The 21,023-nt window shown below is 33.1% G+C and overlaps 2 protein-coding genes across 2 annotated transcripts; both read right to left on the reverse strand.

Annotated features, from left to right (window-relative positions):
• Positions 1-608: 608 nt before the first annotated feature.
• LOC127137803 (MADS-box protein SOC1) lies at positions 609-1,226 on the reverse strand. Its single transcript, XM_051064225.1, has 4 exons — positions 1,095-1,226; positions 974-1,015; positions 841-882; positions 609-794 (listed from the first exon to the last, which is right to left on the reverse strand). The coding sequence occupies exons 1-4, from the start codon at positions 1,224-1,226 to the stop codon at positions 609-611; spliced, it is 402 nt and encodes a 133-aa protein (XP_050920182.1).
• Positions 1,227-5,782: 4,556 nt separating this feature from the next.
• On the reverse strand, positions 5,783-19,103 carry LOC127075837 (MADS-box protein SOC1). Its single transcript, XM_051017324.1, has 7 exons — positions 18,921-19,103; positions 6,817-6,901; positions 6,650-6,711; positions 6,467-6,566; positions 6,345-6,386; positions 6,213-6,254; positions 5,783-6,111 (listed from the first exon to the last, which is right to left on the reverse strand). Exons 1-7 carry the CDS (start codon positions 19,100-19,102, stop codon positions 5,989-5,991), a joined length of 636 nt encoding a protein of 211 aa, XP_050873281.1. The 5' UTR covers position 19,103; the 3' UTR covers positions 5,783-5,988.
• Between the last annotated feature and the right edge of the window lie 1,920 nt (positions 19,104-21,023).

Consider the following 21,023-nt stretch of genomic DNA (forward strand, 5'->3'; position numbering starts at 1 on the left):
ACCCCCACACTTCCCTATTTTACTACTTGCACTATTTATTAATACACTTACTAAATTGCAATTAGACCTTGATGCAAACAAAGAGAAAAACATATTTTTAGAGATACTGATATGACATTTTCAAGAATTGTTGAATTTTTACGACAACTAATTGTCATATAACTGTCGGACATCAATACGTGTTAGATGCTGCTATCAGTCTTCTCCTAAAAGTGTATGTGCTTCATTGATTCCATTACATTTATAAACAATAGAATAAAACCTTGGACCATATTGACCCCAAATACCTAAGTGGTCCCTCAACTCAACCATAAATCAAATAGTACAAAAATCCAGCTATATATCTTGAACAAAAAATAGTGTTTAATATAAGAGAAAGTTAACATACAAAATAGGCCTCTACATCCTATACTATGAGCATGTAATCTCACGGGATTCTTTAAGGTTTGAAAATATTATGAAACAAATCACTACACTCAATATTATTATTCATCATCTCAATGATGAAGGAGCATAATAAAGGAAAATATCCAATATATAATATTAATGAGACACTTTACCTTACACCCTTATTTTCATTTTTCATAGTTAAAAGGATTAATTAATCCTCAAGTTTGGAGAAATTCTTTTGTTCTTGTTTCTGGAAGACCAATGAATAATTCAGTCTCCACGTATGAACTTGGACTACTTTGATCTGCATAAGCTTCAACCTCAACTACATTTTCTCGATCATCATTATTTGCTTGCTGTGATGAATAACTATCATACTGCAGCAGAATTTGGATTTTCATTATCTATAATAACAATGATTTGTAACAGTAGGATAGAAAATGAACTCACCTTCTCAGAGAGTCTGGTACTTTCAGCAACTAGGGTTTTTTCCTGAATTGTATTCAAAATATTTTCTTCAACATCAGAATCTTTTTTTAATGTAATGCTAGGTTGGAGTTTTTTCTATATAAAGATAGCTTACCTTTTCTTTAAGCTGATCCATCTGTTCCTTGAAAACCTCAGCCTTAAAATTATAAAGATCATCAGTAAAAAAAATCTATAAACTTTTAAACTTTATATGATTTTTTTTTAATTATTCTAACCTTTTTAACTCGAATTTTGGTTATACTCCTCTCCAACTGTTGCTCTATCCTTTGTAGTTCATCAATAGAAAAAGTCCCCAAACCTTCGCCTAAGAATTTTCTGCGAGCTCGACATATTTTCATCTTAGACATTGAATATTGTAAAAATATTTGTCAGTATGAATATAAACTGAAGATGTTTAACCGTTTTGAAGTCTCGAGAAGATCAATCTTTTTCATCATATTTTCTGCTTCTTCCTTCAAACGCTGTATAATATATACGACGATTTCATTCAAACTTGAAGTCTCTTATTAAGTTGAAGTAGAGGGTCTAGAAAAATGAATAGGAAGAGAGTATATGTAATTAAATAAACCTGAGTAGTTTCAGCAGATTCAGATGTTGTTGGAGTATTATGGATCCTTGTATGATTGCGGTATCGTTCTATTGTTTCTAAAATGCTGTGACAGTAAAGCAAATGTTACTGATGAATTCAAGGTTCAAATATATAACCAGGCACTTCCTAATAATTGGTTAGAAAATGAGTAAACTCACAAGGATGCATGTGAGAAAATGAAATATCAATAGGATATGTAAAATAAGAAGCAATTCCAGTTAGTATCTATATGACTCTATGATCCTGATTACTATGATATACTATCTAATCGTTAAGCCCTGCAAAGCCACGTTGAATACATATTTTACATAAAGATCAAGAGGAGGATAGCACATCATAGCCCTGCCAATTCCAATTGAGATATGTTGTTAATCACTTTTTTAGGTAGTTAGAAACAATTAAATAACCATCTTGCATATACAACAAGTCAGGTTGTTACTAAGTCAAATATTTGGAAAATATGTTTTTGAAGATCACCCATCTTCTATGCAGATGACACCTTATTACTGGCTGTCCAACTTTGAGAACATATAGAGAATTAAGACGATTCCGAGGAGGTTCGAGTTGGCTTCGGATCTTCTGATTAATTTCTTTAAGAGCAGTCTCGTTGGAGTTAATATAGACCCAGTCGTTCTGTCGTCTGTGGGTGATTTCCTCTAGTATAAGATTGAAGCACTCGCGTCCTTTTATCTTTCATGAAGATGTCTAAGAAGTTTTGGAATAAGCTAGTTAAGATTCAAAAAGGTTATTCTGGTAGGTGTGAAGGGTGGTTTAAAGATCTGTTGGGTCAAGTGGGATAATGTTCGTAAACCTAAGATCAAAGGAGAGCTACGAGTTAGGGATCTCCGATTGGTAAATATATCCTTATTGGCCAAATAGATGGCGATTGGTTACCGCAGCTTCGTATTTGGTGCAAGATTTTTGCTATCAGAGATACCGTGTCTCTATTGTTTCCTCTCATCGGGGATAAAGAACTCTGAGTTTCCGAATCACCTTTTCATGGTGGAAAGAAATGTCTCTTCTTGGGTGAGAAGAGGTTGACTCTTATGATTGGTTTGATGATGGAATTTTTAGGATTCTGTGTTGGATCCTCTAGACTTATATTTGGGAGGATATTTGGGTAAGACCTGTATCCCTTAGGAAAAAGTACCATGTTCTTTATTCAATATTTACTAAACAAGACACTTTTGTAGGAGAGATTAATAAGATGAAAAATGGGAATTTTGTTTGGGATCTTAGATGGAGTAGATAATTTTTCCTCCACGAGTTACTTGTAGTTGACGGCCTTCTCTCCGTGATCCATAGATTTATTCTCTCTTTGAAAAGAGATAAGCAGAAGTGGGATCATTGAGGAGATGGTGTTTTCTCGGTTACCTTGCTTATCTTTTTTTTTTTTTTGCCTTTCGAACCCCTCATTTGCCTTATATGGGTCAGTGAACCTCTTCAAATGTGGTGGTATTCTCTTGGAAGCTTCTATAAGACAAACTTTCTTATAAGGACAATCTGTTCAAAATGGGGTTGATTGTTGATTCTAATGGGATTGTCTATACCTTGTGTGAGAAAAATGGTTGAGTTGGTCTTTCATCTCTTTATCACCTATTGGTTAGCATTGTTAGTGTGGTATAGGATCTTTCATTGGTTAGGTTGGTAGGTGGTTATCTCTAGTGACCATAAACTCTTTATTGAGTATTTCTTCACTCAAGGTGGAAAGTCTAAGTTTAGGGGTGATTTTGTTATGATTTGGCATGTTATTGTTTTTTCTATTTGGAGGTTCATGGAATCTATTTGGTGGTCTATGCCCCATACTCAAAGGTAATCTAGATAAGGATAGGAATTATCCCTCTCATCATTCTTCATTGCTTAAGGCTCATGGAACATAATTTGTGTCATAGCTGTTAAGTATTGATACTTCTTTGTCTTATTGGTCCTGTTGATGCAATATTGCTTGTGAAGAAGAAACTTGATAATCATTTGATTTGAGTTGTACTAAAGTCTATAAGTGAAGGTGAATACTTTGAGTAGCTAGGGCCTATGCCTCGTACTCAAAGGTACTCTAGACAAGGATAAGAAAAATCCCTCTCATCATTCTTCATTGCTTAATACTCATGGCACACAACTTTAATCATGATTGACAAGTGTTGATACACGTTTGTTGTACTTGAATAGAAATTCATTGTCCATATGCAATGTGAATGCCTTGTACTGACTTGAAGTCTTGAACTCTTGATCTTGAATCTTGAGGTCTTAAGCTCCTGAGATCTAGTGCAACTTGAACACAACGGACTTGCCCTATCAAGTGATCAAGGGTCTTTTGATCACTTGAACAAACTTGGGGATTTGAGCATAATGCAAAGAATTTGGTTGATCAAAGTAAACTTTGATCAACACAAAGGAATAGTTTCTAAGATCCAAAAATCTAACTATAATTAACTAAACATAATGAATCCTAATTAAACCTAGTTATATCACATGATAGAAAAATTAAACTAACCCAATATTAACTAACCTACTATTCAGAAATGGTTAATGTATTATTTCCACTTCGGAGTAAGACATCTCAAAATCTATCATAACACACCATGTGTATTGGTTGGCTATCAAGAAAACAACATTTTGTTCAAATTTATTTGAAACCGGGATGTTCGATACCAAAGAAATCGCCGGAGTGGACATCACAATTCACACAAGACGCTGAAACTTGACCGAATCACTTTTTGGAAAGGATGGAAGAGTTCACCAAGTCAAGCGACTTTGAAAGAGAAATAAATAAATAAAGGTCAAAGAAGGAACCAACCGTAGATTTAGGTAATGACATATCTTTTAATGCATTTTAGTTTTAATCTAACAATGTAACTCATTTTGTTTGACATATCTTTTAATGCATTTTAGTTTTAATCTAACAATGTAACTCATTTTGTTTTGTATGTAATGCACCGCATAATGTTATAAAATTGGGTGATATTTTTTAGACAATTTTAGTGTTTCTAAAATTCTACACAACATAATACTAAGGTTTTGTATGAATAGTGGTTTGGGAGGATTCGGAGACGCATATTCGAACACACATTCTACTTATAAAAAAACAATACAGAGGACTTTACAGAGATGCATCTCCAGACACACCTTTAAATTATTTAAAAAACCCGAAGAATGAGGTTTATATTGATGTGCATCTCCGTAATGCCCTTTGATGATATATAGTCATTTTTTTACACAAACCAGAATGACTACATATCCCTATATTTTATTTGCGTATTTCAATGGCGCAAAAGCTCCACTTCAATTTTGGGTCTGCAAGGACACATTTCCCATAAATCTGAAAAACAAATTGAATACTCTCTTGTGATATCCAGAACATTGCAGAGTTGTCAAACTCGAGTAGCGTTCACCATCGATTGACAACGAATGAAAGATACACTTCACCATGCTTGAACTGAAGATAGATGATGATTTAAAGATTATGTGGAGTATCTTTTACCATTACCTAACAAAGTGTCTGATTGAAGTGGATCCAACGATGACAAGATCGACTGAAGATATTCTAAGGATGTTGCAATGTCTTAAACCACCAGTTTATAATTAAATGTAATGTTAAAGTTATGCTAACGTTAGCTTTTATCGATGTAGTGTTTATTTTGAAGTTAAATTATGTTGTTTTTACATTATGCTGCCTTTGGTCTTGGTTGTTTTTTGTTTGAACTAACAGAGATTTTTTGGAGATGTATTTCCGAAAATCTCACTGAAAATTGAATTAAGTTATGTTATTGAGATACATCTCTAAATAAATCATTTATACATACGGAGATGCATCTCCGGACCAATTTTTAACAAAATAAGAGTTCCTCAACAAACTCAACTAAAATGTGAGAAAAAAATATGTCCAAGGATACATCTCTATAGACGTTAGGGATATTTCTAATTATTCACGTTGGTGTGGGAGCACCCATTAAAGTGGAAACAACTTTTTCCATAAAAAATATAATTTCATAAGTTCTTTAATATTTAATACACTTGTGTTTAGGTTGAGTATCATGTTGTCCAAACAAAATTATTTTAAATTTTAAATTTATATATTAATAAATTAATATAGAATGATATAACACTCCATGGTTAATCAAATTCTAAGCTATCATAGTGTTAACTTACAAAATATTCCTTCATTAAAATTTATTTTTTAAAAGTCATTCATACTCTTATATATGAGATATATTCAGTGAATGAATTTGATGGAAAATATATTAAAAAATAATAATAATTGAATTATTTAAGTGATTCAATGTCATTAAATTGAAACTTATCAAATCTATCCATTATGATACCATCTCTTGAATTTCATCCATATATAGGTTTGAGAATATTATCAAGAAAATCACACTCAGTATTATTATTTATCATCCGAATGATGAGAGCATAATAAAGGAAACAAATCCAATATCCAATATTGATGAGACACTTTGCCTTACCCTTATTTTCAATTTGCATAGTCAAAGGGATTAATCAATCCTCAACATTGGAGAAATTCATCTTGTTCTTGTTGCTGGAAGACCAATGAATAATTCAGTTTCAACATCTAAAATTGGTTCAGCCTCAGCTATATTTTTCCTGTCATCTTTTTTTGCTTGCTGTGATGAATAACTACCATACTGCAGAGAGAATGTTTCATGTTTGATATCAAATGTTGAATTTTCAATATTTCCATTAGGGTAGGACTAGAATTAATTCATCAAGTAGAAAATGAACTCACCTTCTCAGAGAGTCTGGTATTTTCAGCAAATAGGGTTTTTTCCTGAATTGTTTTCAAAATAATTTCTTCAACATCAGAATCTTTTTTAATGTAATGCTAGGTTGGAGTTTTTTCTATATAAAGATAGCTTACCTTTTCTTTAAGCTGATCAATCTGTTCCTCGAAAACCTCAGCCTTAAAATTATAAAGATCATCAGTAAAAAAAATCTATAAACTTTTAAACTTTATATGATATTTTTTTTAATTATTCTAACCTTTTTAACTCGAATTTTGGTTATGCTCCTGTCCAACTGTTGCTCCATCCTTTGTAGTTCATCAATGGAACAACTCCCTAAGCCTCCTCCTAACAGTTTTCTGCAAACGCGACATGTTTTCATCTTAGACATTGAATTTGTAAACATGATTGTGAAAATGAATAGAAATTCAAGATGTTTAACCGTTTTGAAATTTCGAGAAGATCAATCCTTTTCATCATGTTTTCTACTTCTTCCTTCAAGCGCTGTAGTATAAATGACAATTTTATTCAAATTTCAAGTCTCTTATTAAGTTGAAATTTAGGGTCTAGAAAAATGATTAGGAGGACAGTATATGTAATTAAATAAACCTGAGTATTTTCAGCAGATTCAGATGTTGTTGGAGTATTATGGATCCTTGTATGACTGCGGTATCGCTCAATTGTTTCTTGAATGCTGTAACAATAAAGCAAATGTTATTGATTAATTCAAGGTCCAAATATATAAGTAGGCATTTGGTAATAATTGGTTAGAAAATGAAAAACTCACAAGGATACATGTGAGAAAATGAAATATCAATAGGATATGTAAAAAGAAGAGAATCTGAAAAGTAAAAAACTCACTCAGGATTCAGTTATGTTGTTAATCACACTGTTAGGTAGTTAGAAATAATAAATTAACTCTCTGGCGTGCATAACAAGCTACAGTTAATTTGTTACTTGAATAGCAAGTAATGACTCTTTCCCTTACATACAGATTACACACCTCGCATTAGCATAATTAAGCAATGTACTAATTAAGAAAATGACAACTTGTTAAACACACATGAACTGAAGATAGAAAAGATGTTTTGAATTTGATTATGCATTTTGTATTTCTTATTCATGATAACATTGTGAGTACTTATTCAAGATATCAAGTAATATAACATAAATAACTAAAATAACTTGTTAGTTAGTTGCATTTTAGGTTCTATTCATGATGTGCATAAGTAATCACAGTGTGAACATTTTAGGTTTAAATTATCAATCTAGTTATGGTAAGAGAGATATATGTCACCGAGTGATAACTGCTTGCATATGACATTTTAGGTTCCTGCATAAATTTGTTTACCACAATTAGATTGTGACATATATTAGGTTAATAATTGTAAGCATATCTCAAGCATTCCACAATCTTTTTGTATATTTAGGTGCTTTCCATATTCAACTTTGCCTAATTTTGAGTTTGCTTCCGTAAGAGTGCATGATGTGTTGCAGTTCAACATGTTAAGTATTTTCAGAAAATCAATGATGTACTTCCTTTGTGGATTACCAATCCCTTCTTAGGTTCAGATAAATCCAGACCAAAAAAAGTACCCCAAGGCTCTTAGGCCATTCATGTTAAATTCAATGCCTTATCTGCAGTTTGAGGTTTAGGCCATTCATGTTAAACTCAATGCCTTATCTGCAGTTTGAGGTTTTCAATCTTTGTATGATTACTCTGGTTAAGAATCAATCATCATCAATTTGTATCAATTATAATCAATTGTAATTATTGTATTACCTTATATGAATGTAAATATACCTAGTATATCCTCATTAGACAAACAAGATTATACAGAAAAATACTTTTTCAATACTGTATCAGAAGTAAAGGGTTTCAAGATCCTTTCTTTTGTGCCCTAGAAACCTCAGTCGCCCACAATACAAAGCTATGTTGCAGGTCTCCATTCTCTGCCACTGCGCATCCGATCATTGTTGCACTACCACCACTAGGTTTGTAACACTTCGGCAAACCCAGCGCCACAACTCCTACCTCTAGCTGACGTGGCATGCGCCCTCACGCGCAGCCACAGTCCCGGCACGTGAGCCCCACGCGCACTGCAACAAATCAATTTTTCAGGCGTGTTTTCTCCTTGTTTCGTTGTTCGTTTCGACCGTCACTGTCCTCCCCACCACTAAGTAACCCTTTTTTCACGGTTTTCAGCCATCAGATGCCATGGGAGATCCATTCGCAACGGATTCGGCCATTTGTACCAAACTTCCGCCCATCCAGTGTGAGAAGCTAACCGAAAAAACCAACTATAACATATGGGTCGGCGCCGTCAAGTTATGGTTTCTTGGTCAAGGACTTCAAGTTATGGTCGGCGCCGTCAAGTTGTGGTTTATATATATATATATATATATATATATATATATATATATATATATATATATATATATATATATATATATATATATATATATATATATATATATATTGTGTTGTGGTTTTCTATAGCGCCTAATCTTCAAACGCAATATCTTCACTTGCTATGAGGTTTGAAAAAAGACTAAGAAAGTTTTCTCGAACGATGTCCATGTCCACTGTCTCTATATTGTCATCCTTAATCTCAACTCTTTGAAATTGGAGAATATGAATATATGCAATAGTATCTGAGTAAGCTTGATTAGTTGAAGGCTAATTTTTCAAACCTAATGTCGTTTACGAATGATGCAATAGTTCATTAACAACAAAGTTTAAGGCATTGGTCGGGTACACCCACATCCAAACATGTCTTTAGATTTTATGCTCTACACTCATGGTTTACCTTTTAATCTAATTTTCGTCAACAAACTCACTCGTACTCTTGATAATTCGGTTCTTTTTTATTGATACTTTTGTTTGTGTTTAGGATCGACGTACAGGACGGACGATTGGAGCAGTGAGTGATTTTTGAGGATTATACAGTATATCTCCACCGGTGACATGTGCTTCCATTGTTTCTCAAATACTTACACATCAATATTTGGGTCACCCCATCCTTAATAAAATGCCTCTTTTAGTTCTTATGTTTTCTAAGCTTTCGTCATTTGAGTGTTAGTCGTGTCAATTAGGCAAACATACTAGTCACACCTATTATCAATGAGTAAATAAAAGTGTTGCGTCAGCTTTTTCTTTAGTTCATTGTGATATTTGGGGTCCCAATCGTGACGAGAAAACTTTGGGATATTATTACTTTGTAACTTTCATCAATACTTTTTCACAATGTACTTGATTATTTTTAATAAAAAATTATTCATAGATTTTCCTTATATTCCAATAATTTTATGTCGAAATTAAAAACCATTTAGATACTTCCATTAAAAATTTATGCACTAATAATTCTTGTGAATATATGTGATCCCAGTTTCAATATTTTATAAAATCACAGGGGATTATTCATCAATCTTCATGTTCCTACACACTATAACAAAACAATGTCGATGAATGGAAGAATAGTCATTTAGTTGAAAATGTACGAACTCTTTTACTTCATCACAACGTCCCTTCTTGTTTTTGGGGATATTCTCTTCTCACATCTTCTTACCTTGTCAAAAGAATCCCTCACCAGTCGTTCAAGATTAGATTTCACACTCTATCTTGAACGGACAACATGATCTCTATCTCATTCCTGTTCGTGTCTTTGGTTGCGCATGATTTGTTCATGACCTCAATCAAGGTAAAGACAAACTTTCTGCCAAATCTTTAAAATGTATTTCTCTAGGTTATTCGCATATTCAAAAAGGATATTTTTGTTTTTGTCCCGAAATTCAACGGGACATTATTTTCTCCGATGTCACGTTCTTTAAAACTTCCCCATTTACCTCTGCCACTGGGTCACCTAATAACAATTATACTTCTGATGTTTCAAATATCCCTTATGTCATCCCCCACACCTATTGCAACCCCTACACCTCCATCATGTGTCTACCAGCGATAGACACACCCTCTATCAGAAGTAAGAGATGATATTGATCCACCACCAATACCATTTCATGCTCCAACTACTCCTCCAGTTATGTCGCCTGAGCTTAACCTTCCAATAACATTACGAAAAGGTATTCAGTCTCATCATCCTAATCCTAAATATTATTGTGTTTTAAATTATATTTGTCTCTCTACTTTCTATGTTTTTTTTTGTTTCTGCTTTGGATTCTGTGTCTATTCCTAAGTCTTCCAGTAGAGCTATGATTGATCCAAATTGGCGTCAGGCAATGGTGGAAGAAATTATTGCTTTGCATTCAAATAACACATGGGACATTGTCTCTTTACCTCCAGACAAAACTACAGTGTATGCTAATGGGTTTATACAATGAAAGTTAAACCAGACGGTCAGATTGATAATTTCAAAGCTCGTTTGGTAGTTAAAGGATACACATAAATATTTGGTTTCGATTTTGGTGGACTTTATCTTTGGTGCCCAAGATCAAATCAATCTGTCTCTTCCTTGAAATCGTTGATATTCACCATTGGTTGCTTCATCAATTAGACTTTAAAAATTCCTTTTTACACGGAGATTTGGAGGAGGAACTGTATATGGATTAACCTCCAGGTTTTACTATTCCTGGAAAACTCTAAACTTGTTTCTCGACTTTGGCATTCTCTTTATGATTTAAGACAGTCCCACAAGCTTGGTTTGATATCTTCAGATCTTCCTTGAGACATTTTGGTATGACTATATGTGAATCAGATCACTATGTTTTCTTCCTTCACTCCTTTATCGGTCGGTGTATATTTCTTGTTGTCTATGTTAATGACATTGTTATTACTAGCGACGACCCATATGGTATCTAACGACTCAAAACACATCTTTTCAAAAACTTTCATACAAGATTTGGGTCCACTCATATGATTCTTAGGCATTGAAGTTTCCCATTCCTCATCAGGAAATACAACTAACCAACGTATGTGTGAATTAGACAACGTATATGAAACTTGTATGCTTGATTGTCGTAGTATTGATACTCCTATGGATCCCAATGTCAATCTTCTTTTGGTCCAGGGAGGCCATTGGGAGACTCAAGAAGATATCAAAGTCTTGTGGATAGACTTAATTATCTTACAGTCACTAAACTGAATATTAGGTTTGCAATGAACATTGTGAGAAGATTTCTGAACTCTCCTTGTGATAGTCATTAGAACGCAAGTATTTAGATTCTCATATATATATATATATATATATATATATATATATATATATATATATATATATATATATATATATATATATATATATATATATATATATATATATATATATATAGGAAGAGGAATATTATATGAATATAAGGGTGGTGCTAAAAGCACTTGTTATTTATATGTAGATTGGGCCGGATTACCATCATATAGAAGATCCACTTCTGGATATTATATTCTTATTGGAAGAAATGTGATCCCATGAAGAAGCAAAAAACTATACACAATTGCACTCTAGTATTGAAGTTGAACACTGTTTTATGGCAGCAATCTTAAAGAAGCTCGCATGACTTAAAAATTTACTCTTAGAGCTCAGGTTGGGAGATTTTCAGGCCATAAAACTCATGCAAAAATCAAACGGCACTCCACATTGCATCCAATTCGGTTTTCCATGAACAAACCAAACACATAGAAATATATTGTCATTAAGTAAGAGACAAAGTATATTATGAATAAATAACCATAGATTTCATCAAGTATGAAGACCAATTGGTTGATGTGTTCACTAAGCCTCTCACGGATTCTCAAATGGGTTACATTTGTAACAAGTTTGACTCATATGACATATATGACCCAGCTTAAGAGGGAGTGTTAAGAAGCAATCATCATCAATGTGTATCAATTCAAATAAATTATAATTATTGTATTTCCTTACTGTATACAACTCATACAAATATAAATATATCCTATTGTGATCTCATTAGACATACAACATTATACAGAAAAATACTCTTTCAATAAATCTCAATTATGAGTATATCATCCACATACAACCACACTATTTTTCAACTTCCTAGATTCAAACATTTGACATAGATTCCATGTTTAACTTTGTATTTAGATTAACCAAATTTGTTGAAGGGCTCATTTGCTCTCTCGTTCCCGGTTATTGGAGTTTGTTTTATGCCATAAAAAGCATTGTTAAAGTTCAATACCTTGTCTTCGTGAACCTTCACAATAAATTCTTAAGTTTGTTCAACGTAAACTTCTTCATCAATAAAACCATTTAAAGATATTGAATTGACATCAACTTAGTTAGTTCCTCTTAAATAATGAACACATGTAACTTTTTACTTACAAATTAACCAACACTCCTAAATTACATATTTGAATCATATTTTGACAATGTTCAAATATATGTAATTTATACTATTATGAAAACAAGTGAATATAGATATTTTTGAATTAAATTAGTAGTTGTTATGAAAAAATATGCACACTTCAAAGGTTAATCCAGGCTTATATATTGTAATGGTTAATGAGAAAAATACATTTATTGAAATGAAGAAAGGGATAATACATCGGCATATATATACAAGACCATGAGGTGTAACTAAGAGCCACAAAAGAAGGAATTAATTTAAAATAAGTAACATATGAAAATTAATCCTTTTAATGCCTCATAAATTGGGGAATATATATTTAACAGTCCTAGATTGGGAAAATAGTGTGAAGTACTATGCAGGTCGTAGAGATTTGGATGATAAATTTGCAATTTGGTGAAGAGATAATGGGAAGTAGATGAAAAATACCAACATTAAGTAATTATCCAACAATGTGACAATTATTATCGAGATGTTTTGTTTTTTCATAAAAATTAGGGTTCATTGAGGTGTGACAAGAGAATTTCCTAGCATATTTTGAAAAAAAAATGTTTTGTCGTTGGAGAATGAAAGGAAATGATATATGCAAAGCTCCTTTGATCTACTAAGACACTTTTGATTTCTCTGTCGTCACACCTCACAGTGATGTCCATGGGATCGTCGTTATGTGGATTGCTACATGTTGCATCCTTCTATGAAAAATAGATCTCGACCTCTAGCGTCTCGATCTCGCCTTTCATTGATTGTGTGGGAAGATCCTCTATATTTAATACCTGGTGGGCATACCTTTTCTGGACGGAGCTAGTCTCTCTGTCCATGTAAATCCTCCTACAATAGTTTTAAGTGTTTGACATATGGTATAGTCGTTCTCTTCTTTGGATGGTTCCTTTCTCTTTATGGGTCTGAGGGTTCTAGTGTAATCATGCCCACGAGAGCCGGTTACGCCCGACCCCTTAGAGGAGTCTCCTTTGACATATATTTTTAGGTGGCCTTCTTGGATCAGGTAGCCTATCTCTTTCCTAAGTTGGTTGCACTCCTCGGTGTGGTGTCATTTCCTCTACGAAACTTACACCATCTGTTAGACTCAGGTCACATAACATATTCCTTTGGAACGATATGTATAAGAATATCATGTAAGTGGAGAAATTCATACCATATCTGCTCGCGACGAGTGTTCAGGGGCGTGAAGCTCTCCACATCCCTTCTGCTTTGCTTAAATGCCGCCTTGCCCTTGAGAGGCTTGGTGTAGTTGATTCTCCATGTGTGTTATGTGCCTTAGGAGTTAGGAACACACTCCATTACTTCATGAGCATTCTTATTGGTGTTCCTCTATTCACCTTTTATATAGCATTCCACCCTTGTGACCACCTTTTCTAGGAGAGAGGTTGGTTGCTAGGTGAGGGATTCATTAAAATGCCCTGCTTTGAGACCATTCTAAAATTCCCCTACAAACATTTACTGGTTTTGATGGACAACTCTTATGGTGGCCTTATTGAAATGGGTGGGGTATTCTCTTAATGACTCTAAGGGACTTTGTCGGATATTAAACACGATAGTCGTGGATATATTCCTACGTTGATTGGATGCAAAGTGGCGCATGAGTTTCTTCACCAGCTTCTGGTAACTGGAAATGGAAGCTCGAAGTAGGCCAAATGTATCATCATAGGGCTTCATCTCTGAAAGTTGCAGACAAGAGCTTGCAATTCAAAGAATCAGGGGCTCTTATGATGTTATGGAGGTGGCACTATTGTAAGGGTCACTATGCCCAATAAACTTCACCAATGAGGGAGACTTGAAACCTTTGGGGACATGTGTTTCCTATATCTTGTCTGAAAGTGGCTAGGGGTCCAACACTTCCATTTCTTCTACATATATGGTTTCCTTCTGGTGTTGCTGGATGTTAAGGACATTATCCTCTGGGTTTTCATTATGACGGTGTAATACGTCCAAGATGGCGCACATATTCGTTATGACATTGGGATTGATGCTACCTTTAGTATACTTTTCTGTGGGAGATTATGCTCTTCTAGCCTCCCTGACTAGAAACAGTTAGGGTTATGAGTGAAGGTTTTGGCGAGTGATACAATGGAGGTGACAATTGAAGGTGTGGCGTGAGTTAGTTTTACTGGTGCCCCATGGAGGGTGCCACTGTACTTGTCAAAAAGTACATAATGCATGGCGCCTCTATGCTAGTAAGGGTGGTCAAAGACCTTAGTGATTTTCGGTGGTTTAGTGCTTGCTCACGATAGGGAGAAACCCTGTCCCAACGTGTTTTTGTCTATGGATAGAGAAAACTCACTTGAGGTGAGAAGCTCTCTGTTCTTAGTGGTATTTTGTGTGTACTTGAGGTGTTCCTCAACCCTAGAGTTAAGTTGTTTATAGAGGCTCATGAGCCTGGATTTTGGGGAACTCTTGGGAATCACTAACCGCTCAACTTTGACTAGGGAAGTTGTTGACTACCTAATTACTAGGGATCTGTGATTAGGACCACCCGCACATGTGGTTATTGGATATGCACACGTAAGAGGGATTTCCTCCACAAATTATAGGGGAACCTTATCCATAAAAATAACCCCTTTTTTAGTTTCTTCTACAAGTTTTTCATCTTGGACAACCTTAAATAGACCAACTCGCTTAAATCGATGTTGGGATACCAGAGGAGAACGTGTGCATTTGCCTTCTCAAATGGATAATTATAGTAGTATACAAACTCTATATGAAACTCTTCTAAGTTGACTTGTAGCACAATTTTGGTGATCACATGAGCAACAAGTGTATCCTTCAAGGATTTTATCTCTTCCCCCACCTCACCCAATTAATCACCTAACTTCTTATAAGAATCATCCTTCTCCTTTTTCTCCTTATGTAACTTCACAAGGGTAATAATCTTCTCAGTTGTTGAATCTAAAATGTATTATTATGGTCAAACCTTTCCTTCATATTAATCAGATCAACATTCCACTTTTCGAATGCCCTCTTTGTTAGGTCATATTATTCAAAGTAGTTCTTCCCAAAAGAGCGCCCCTCTGCATAAAAGGTCTCATTCTTTTGATAAAAATCCCTCTAGCCCATTTCCCCCATCCTCTACAGGTCATTTGGTGCATCAAGGTGATCATATATGAACTCTATGTCTTAGAAGTCCTTTTCCTATAAGGAGGACACCTTTTGACTTCTACAAGAGGTTATAGAAGTTGCTTCTTAGGGAGAGCTTACAATACCATCTTCCATGGAAATTCCCTTCTCCAGGTCTATAGAGGCACCCACTTCCAAATTGATATGAACCTTCCCCGAGTTGGCCTTATGTTTCTGTGCCCTAAGAAAAGACCTGGTGTTTGCAATCGGATCTCTAATAGCAAAGATAGGTGTAGCCTGAATGGTCTTGCAGATCCGTCTACAGGTTTCCTTATTTAGAATATGAGTCAGCAAACCAGGTGGGTTGATTTTTTGAGTAGCGACTTTTTCCTCGCCTTTCTTTGCCCTAACTTTCTCTAGAAACACTTTATTTTCTAACACTAACACAGAAGCCGTCCTCAGTACATAAAAACATTAAGGGTTAAAAAAAGAATAAATAAGGAAGAACTAAAGGTGATACAAACAAAACAGACTTATCTAAATAAGCATCAATCGTTGACTTATCCTCCTCACACTACATTAACTCTCTAACATTCATAACATGGAATTGTTCTAAAACCTCTTAGTTATCATAGATACTCTAATAACTATCATAACTAAAAAACGTCTCCATTTAGACAAATCTTCATCTCATGTTGCCACCTACTTACCTCAAACTATCACAACAATAACGCCAAAACTCCCACTTCCCATCCTGGATATCAGGCTCAACTACGTTACCACTAGAGTCGTAATTCCTAAGTAATACCATATTTTTCAAAAGCAAATCAAAAAATATGCGAAAGACTATGAGAAGACGGGTTTAGTCAAAAACCCTAAATATGAGCGAATGAGACCCATTATAGGTCAAGACCAAAAATGGTAATTTTTGTTATTAGGGAATGAAGAGACAATTGTGATTCTCTGATTATTGCTTAGATGCATGGAATATGGGCTTAACTTATTCAGCTGATAAGTTTTGAAAGTGTTTGTTGTTTTGTTATCACTGGTGATAAGAGGAGTGTGTGGTATGGTACAAGGTGGTGTGGATATTTCAAGTGAACGACATTTTTTATAGTTTCATCGTCGTGTTCCATTACAAGGGAGGTGAAGAAGAGCAATAGCATGAACAAAAACATGAAGAAAGAGGAAAATGTGATATGTATTTGCTCAGAGAGAAAAAAAAGATGCTAAATAGTGGGGCACGTGTTAGAAAAAAATTAAAGAAGAGAAAAGAGAAAAAAAGTCAGAGACTATGTCTACTAATACCATGAGAACAAATAATATGTAAATGCAAAAGACGAATTATTACGAACAACATTTTGTAATAATTTCGAAAATATATTTTTATTATTAGCAAAGTAGGAACCATATTTAAATAATAAAAAGAGTAATAAAAAGGTATAAATAGAAACAAAGAGCGCCAGAGGTACCCAAGAACAATAAACCAAGGAAAAAGCCAAGTCAAAAAAAAAACCAAAGAGCAAAAAATAACAAGCCAATAAACACCAGACCGATCTACAAAAGAAAAGCAAGCCAACCAAGCAGCAATCCAATCTATACTAAAGCCACATGCACCACAAACCTCCAGAAAGAACAACTTGGAAGGAGGAGGACCTAACCACAAACCTCCAGAAAGAACAACTTGGAAGAAGGAGGACCTAACCACCTGCAAAAACAAAATGAGGCTTGATGGCCACCCAACACACCCTAAATACCTAGTTACTCGAACGCGGGTCAAACTCCCAATCTAACCAAGAAACGACAAAACTCCGACAATGGGCATGGACCCACTTTCACGGCAAACTGATAATCGAAGACATCCAATGGTTAACCATCAACTGCTCTCGAAAAAAATGAATGTGTTCCGCAATTTCCGAATTGTTCAGACCACAGATAGACAGATCAACACCAAATTGAAAAACACTGTCTTACCATGACATAAACCATGAAACATCTCAAACACCTCTAAAATCAATTGCGGCAGAGGACAAAACCATCCTACCGACCTAAAACATATACCAAATAGCTAAAACAACTTCGAATTATACAAACAAATGATCTGCTGACTCCAAAAGTATCATTGATCTTTATAATACAATGTTAAAATTACATAAAATGCATCAATAGGGGTCTTAAATAACAAATAAGGAGAAAAGTTATGGTAACAAAGCCAACAATAAAGTAACTACTTGAAAAATAGTAATTAACTAATAATTATTAATATATTAGTTATGTTTAAAAATTAACACAAAGAATAAAAGGTTACAGCTACTACCGGTACACAGACCCAACAAAAGTACAAGAGATAACAACAAAAGATAATAATCGCATAAGCGTAAGTTTGATGATAATAATTATATTGATGATAATAAAATCATATATATATATATATATATATATATATATATATATATATATATATATATATATATATATATATATATATATATATATATATATATATTACTTAACAGCCTTGGGATGTTAATGTTTTGGTGACCTAAAGTGTTATTTACATGCGATCTCACTGCATTTTCTTTTATATTAATACTGCACATTAATATTAGAAATGATGAAACAAAAGTACTAGCATACGATCCTTAACATAAATCAAATTAAGATATTTTTAATATTAATCATGAGATATTGGAGGAGAGAAATCAAATCTTAATTTTGGGTGAGATTAAGCATTAAACTACTTAGGAAATAAAAATGATTTTCTAACATATGATAGTTTTGATTATATATTTTGTGTTGGTGTTATTATGTTTTTTTTGTTAATTTTTTATTTTGGCTATGGATTTAGGTTAAAAATTAGTAGCTTTAGATACATATTTTTTTATTTCTACACATGAATTTTTCTAAACAACAAAGATTATATAGTTATAAATTTTAGTCCAGAGAGATTGAATCGATGTTGTCTTTATTACTCATATCTATGATTCCATTTTTCTTTAGGTTTGAAAAATCTATGATTCCATTTGTAACATAAAAAAAAAACCTAAAGCTTACTAAATTAGAAGCCACAAGAAGTTTTAAGCTCTTATTTTATTGGTTGACGAAGTGTTAAGAATTACTATAAATTCATACATACGAAATTTAGGATTTGAATTCTGGTGTTGTCGTCTACATAAAAATATTGTTTTTTTTTAATTGAATTAGGATTTACCGACAAGTTATAAGCTCTTTTTATCAGCACACTTAAATATATAATATAAGAGTTTGTTTTAAATATAGAAAATCATATTAAATATAAAACAAGTGCATGACATAGATACCTTGAACTTGCAAATTCATAAAGTCTTCCTCTTTGTGAGAAAACAATAAGAGCAACTTCAACATCACACAAAATTGATAATTCAAAAGCTTTCTTCATCAAACCATTTCTTCTCTTTGAGAATGTTACTTGTCTGCTTGTTGCGTTCTCTATACGCTTCATCTGCGTCTTCCCTCTCACCATCTTTGCTGAAATCACAACATCAACAAAAAATATGAAAAAAAATGAAATCACAACATCAACACAGAGGGTTACCCCACCATATTAACAAACAAATTATTTTATTTAATTAAAATATTGAAACGTCATTATTTGCTTGTTTTGGGTAAAATCAGACTCTACTTCACCAAAAATAGAAATTTTTAAATTTAAGTCAAAAGAAATTCGAAAATGATAATGCCAAGTTTTATATCAAAGAAAAAGGAAGGACAGATAGAGGTTTTTTTGATATTGCAAAAAGAACAGATATGTGTAATGTGTTATCAATTAATTCATGATATTTTATTAGTATATATATATATATATATATATATATATATATATATTATATATATATATATATTATATATATATATATATATATATATATATATATATATATATATATATATATATATATATATATATATATATATATATATGTTTTATATGATATACATGTTTATAAAATTTAATAAAAATCGAAAATTATTTTATATCTCAACAAGATACCTAAAAACGAACTTCTTACAAAATTTCATCAAAATCGTTAACTTTTATCATTCTTTTTAATATATCAAATAATTTTTTATTGATATGCAATTTTATAGGCATGATCTATATGATAATAATATTCAATCTAATAATGAATTTTATTATACAGACATAGGGTGAAGAGTTATCGAAGGTGGCATGTTACTAAGTTTGACACCTTGGTGTCATTTGATGATGAACATGATATAACCTTGTGTTGTGCTACTGAGTGAATTAGGGTTGATGGTTGTGTTCGTCATGATAAGGAAAGTCGATTTTCTTGGGTTCACTAATTTCATTTCCTAGATGGATTTTATCAACTTTCCTATTATATGAAGAAATTTTACTTAGTTCTAACCAAGTAGAGGGGTTTCTAGTAGTCTTTTTAGGATTTTTTTGTGTCAAACGCTTGATTTAAGAGATGGAAAGAAGTTGGAATTAAACGTGGATAAAGGAGTTATCCATCAGTTTGAGTTAATGGAGATGTTGAGGGCCATATTCGACCTCTTGACCTTGTTCACAGTTAGAGGTTGTATTACGCAATATTCTAAATTATAAAATGAAAGTTGAATTTGTTTTTCTATCCAATCCTGCCTATGTTAACTTTGTTATATATAATCAGTCTCAAACCCGAATAAAATGATAGGGTTGTGTTACGCAATGAACTGCCAACATAAAACATTATTCAATCTCTACGTCATGGATGAACTATGAAATTATGTTAATAATAATAATAATAATAATAATAATAATAATAATAATAATAGATGAGAAGATAGTAGTGCAACTTGCAAGATGTATGCGGAATAAACAAAGAAAGAAAATGATACAAAGTGACTTTTGTTTGTACAGGAACTTATGTGAAGTAACCAATAAGGAGTCGTAAACGTAGCAATTTGTCCTCAAGTGTATACATCACAATTATGTCCCATCAGAAGCTTTTTGATTCTTCTTTTTAATAAGTAATGCCTTTTCTATTTTCGTACATATAATGTTTTATAATTCTAGCTTGTCCTATTTTTATATTAGTCAATTACTCATTTGTTAATAATTCATTATACAGAAGTATGGGAACAAAGCAGTATTGTATTTAGCATATGATATTGTTAAGTATAGGCACTTGCATATTTGAAAGCTTTGACAAGCATTCTTTGCATTATCGTAAAAGTCTTGTAAAATGCTATGAAAATTAGTGTATTGGCTTTCTGTAACATTTATGGAATTTAACAAGTTGGTTTATACTTTGTTATGAATTTTAGTGCATTATTGTGCAAGTGTCTCTCTACACTACCTTTGTTCACTTTTGGTATGTAATTCAATGCATTCTTGTGAAAATGTTTTCAAATATGCAAAAGCTTGTATAAATAAACAC

This window comes from Lathyrus oleraceus, chromosome 4, assembly GCF_024323335.1.
Source record: "Lathyrus oleraceus cultivar Zhongwan6 chromosome 4, CAAS_Psat_ZW6_1.0, whole genome shotgun sequence".
NCBI classification, from domain to species: Eukaryota; Viridiplantae; Streptophyta; class Magnoliopsida; order Fabales; family Fabaceae; genus Lathyrus; species Lathyrus oleraceus.